Source organism: Neoarius graeffei, chromosome 26 (genome assembly GCF_027579695.1).
Source record: "Neoarius graeffei isolate fNeoGra1 chromosome 26, fNeoGra1.pri, whole genome shotgun sequence".
Taxonomy (NCBI): Eukaryota; Metazoa; Chordata; class Actinopteri; order Siluriformes; family Ariidae; genus Neoarius; species Neoarius graeffei.
Genome location: NC_083594.1, coordinates 22,937,739 through 22,941,251, shown reverse-complemented (window position 1 = coordinate 22,941,251; position 3,513 = coordinate 22,937,739). Strand labels below are relative to the sequence as shown.

Below are 3,513 nucleotides of genomic sequence, written 5' to 3'. Positions count from 1 at the left end.
GCAATTAGTTGCCAATACGAGTCACGATATAAGGTTACTAAAACTAAAAACGTAATTGAATAACACGTTAATTAAGAAATAAAGCAAGTTTAAAAATGACTTCAGTTCTCCTTTAACTTCACACTGAAAAGATTTCATGAGGTTAACTGGTCAGTCAGCACAAAGATACCAGTTGGCAAGTTGTAGCCACCTATTTCATCTACGTCACAGAGCGTCCACGAACTTCCACAGCATCACTGACAGGGCAGCCGGAGGAAACTTTGACACTCTTGCCACTTTTTGTCTGAACATACCATTAAACTGTGTAAATATTAGGCCTATATTACACCTTATCTAAGGCACACATGCAGACCATTGGAAGATATTCAGAATTTGGTCCACTTTATTTATGACCAGAACTCACCTTATGGAATACATAAAACATTTTCAATGTTACAGTAACACCACTACCATAGAACCAGCCAAAAGACAGTTGATATGTACTTCTGTATAGTGAACTGGAGTACTATGTACACACCTACTCACACTTTGGGTGCAGTTTAGAATAACCTATCCACCGCCACCTACATTTTGGTCACTGGGAGGAAACCAGACAACCCACAGGAACCGTGTATAAACATATGAAGAACATGAGACAGCTGACAGACAGTAAACTGAACTCAGGATTGAACCCTGGAGCTGTGAGGCAGCACTACTACCTGCTGTGCTACCACAGCCACTAATGATATATGCTAGACTTTTTATAAAATTGTGTTAGCATTGTAAAATAACATAATTTTAGATATCTTTTGAGATTTATAGCTCTCTTCCCATTCAGGAGTCTAGTCTTGTATTACAATAACTGCCTGATGGTGTTGAGCAGATGCCACATGTCTCTGGTATGCCCCGACTTGAAAAGAACACCTATATGCCCCCAGCATATCAACACTAGGAAATTAGACATTTTGGTAATTACATTTCCCACTTTACAATATATTTGATAAAATTATCTGAGCTATAATGGTTCTAAAGAGTTCAAAACATAAAAACAATGACTTTTCACTGTAGACCCCTTCCAAAATACAGTATGTATTGTTACCAACTGTTTACATATTATTAGTATAAATACGGAGGTGATTATAGGAAATAGTGTGCACTGATTGGTCAAGAAATCTGGACTATTTCTTGATAATCATCTTTGGCAACTCAGCAAAATGGCGGCCAATTGCTTTTCGCTGTATGTGAGGAAGCACTAAAAATGCTATGAAGTTTGGTCTAAAACTATTCAAAGGTAAGGTGGAATTGTGATTTATTTTATCAATTTCAAAACAGATTATTTTATCTGAGTCGGCATAGATAAGTCACACAAGCCTGTGTGGATTATGCTTGCATCCTGCTTTTGAGATTTGAAATAAAATTTTTAAAAAATACGATTAAAAAAAAAATTACCTTATCCACCTCAGGCTCAGTGAACAATAACCTCAACTTCATCTCTGTTATTATTCATTTAGGCCGTAAGGTGAACCTCGAAAAGTCCTTCCGAAAAGGGATCCCGCTCCGACCTCTCTGAACCGCACACGCTTCAGTTCATAAAAAAGAATGAGTTGTGGTAAGATTACAACAAAACAGTTTGCGTCACAGAATCGCGCTCATTTCTTAAATCGCAACATTTAATGAAGAACTAGTATCTCCAAGGCGTATGTACATATTTGGCAGGCGTAATAACACTTTGGCTCGCGAAAGGTGCCACGGTTGAAACGTCATCAGACTGGACGAATCGGGTAGCTGGTAGCTACCAGCTGTGCTAGGTAAACAGAAGCAGCATGGCAGCCACCGGACTAGCAGTGCTATCATCCAGCAGTACCGAAGAAGAAGAAAACTCGGCCGAAACTGTTGAAAAAACTAAATCTTCGACACGTAAGACTTGTTATATGCACATATCTTCTGTGAAGCATGAAAAAACACAGAATTTCACCAGCATACGATGGAATACTTACCGAAACAGCCTTCGGCAGTGGCTGGAGTTGAGGGGTGAGTGCAGAGACGTATCCGAACATTACAAACACTGTCCTGACTTGGATTTTGATAAAATTCCAGAAGACGTGGCTTTCCATCCCACATGTTACCAGAGGTTCATTGACAAGCGCGAAATTGAAAGAGCAAAAAGGCGTCTCGTGCGAGAGAAAAAGCGGGGAGATGATAAACAAGACCCCCAGACCAGCGAGGCTATCCCTGCAACAGTGACTGGCATGACTCCGACAAGGAAACTTCATTCCAGATCATGCCTGCCCATCTCGAGCTCTGGCCCCGTCCTTCCTGCCATCTGTATAATATGCAAGAAAACCTGCAAATATGTCGTCAAGGCTGGCAGACGACAAAAAGAAGCTTTGTCAAAGACACAGACTTTAACCGCAGGTAAGCTAAAAGGCATCTCACCCTCATCCCCCACTACACAGTAGGTAGTCTATGCAAATGCATCCCATTCCCCAGCACACACACACACACACACACACACACACACACACACACACAGAGTAGTTGAATGACTATCTACACTGCTACTGACTGCATACAATCTCCTTGCATTTGTCTAATTTGAATGTATGTGTGGATTTATAGTACATTGACGTACAGATGTATGGATGGCTGTATGAATATGGAAAGATGTCTATTGGTTGTACAGGTACTTTTGCTGGTGTGTGTGTGTGTGTGTGTGTGTGTGTGTGAACTATAATGTGTTGTGTATGTGTGTGGGTGTGAGTAAAATAACATTCCAATACATAACTTCCCCATGCCTATAATATTCCAATACCATAAATGACCAAAATGCAGTGTTTGAGTTAAGGACTGCCCCCCCTTCTGTCTTAATGCCTGTTGCAAAAAATTTTGACAATAAAGTACACTTTGACTTTAATAGGGTAGTGTGTATGTTTGTATGGATGTCATAGTATGTCTGTGTGCTTTGATGTTAATATGCCACTGAATACCAGTCCACCAGGAAAAATGAAGTCTGACTGTTTGTCTGCCTATCTATCCATCCTTTTTTCTTTTCTTTTGTACAAGGCAAGTTGCAGGAAGCTGCTGAAGTAAAGGACGACCATAGCATTCTCGTTCACATCAAGGACAAAGACTGTGTGGCTCTGTTTATTTATATATGTATATAAGTTTATGCCAGTCAATGTATACTTGTTATGATTGTTTTTATGTGTTGTATATAGTTGTGAGTGAATAAATGAACAAATGAATACCTAAATGTTCCTTATCATTGATAATTAGAATTATTTCCATTTATTGATAAAAATGACAACATGAAAAGGTCTACCTTATCACCCACTTGCATCATTGTTCTTTGTGCTATAAATAAAGCACTGTTTGGAATCCATTTAGCCCACTTTAGAAATACATGAATGGTTATCACTGATAATTAAATTGTTTCCATTTATTGATCAAAATGACAACATGAAAGGTCACTTGCATCATTGTTCTTCGTGCTATAAATAAAGCACTATTTAGAATCCATTTGGCCCACTTTAG

At 39.1% G+C, this 3,513-nt stretch overlaps 1 protein-coding gene across 1 annotated transcript; it reads left to right on the top strand.

Moving 5' to 3' along the window:
• Nucleotides 1-1,798: 1,798 nt before the first annotated feature.
• LOC132874014 (uncharacterized) lies at nucleotides 1,799-3,224 on the top strand. The gene is made up of 2 exons (XM_060909872.1): nucleotides 1,799-2,394; nucleotides 3,043-3,224. Exons 1-2 carry the CDS (start codon nucleotides 1,803-1,805, stop codon nucleotides 3,141-3,143), a joined length of 693 nt encoding a protein of 230 aa, XP_060765855.1. The 5' UTR covers nucleotides 1,799-1,802; the 3' UTR covers nucleotides 3,144-3,224.
• The last annotated feature ends 289 nt before the right edge of the window (nucleotides 3,225-3,513 follow it).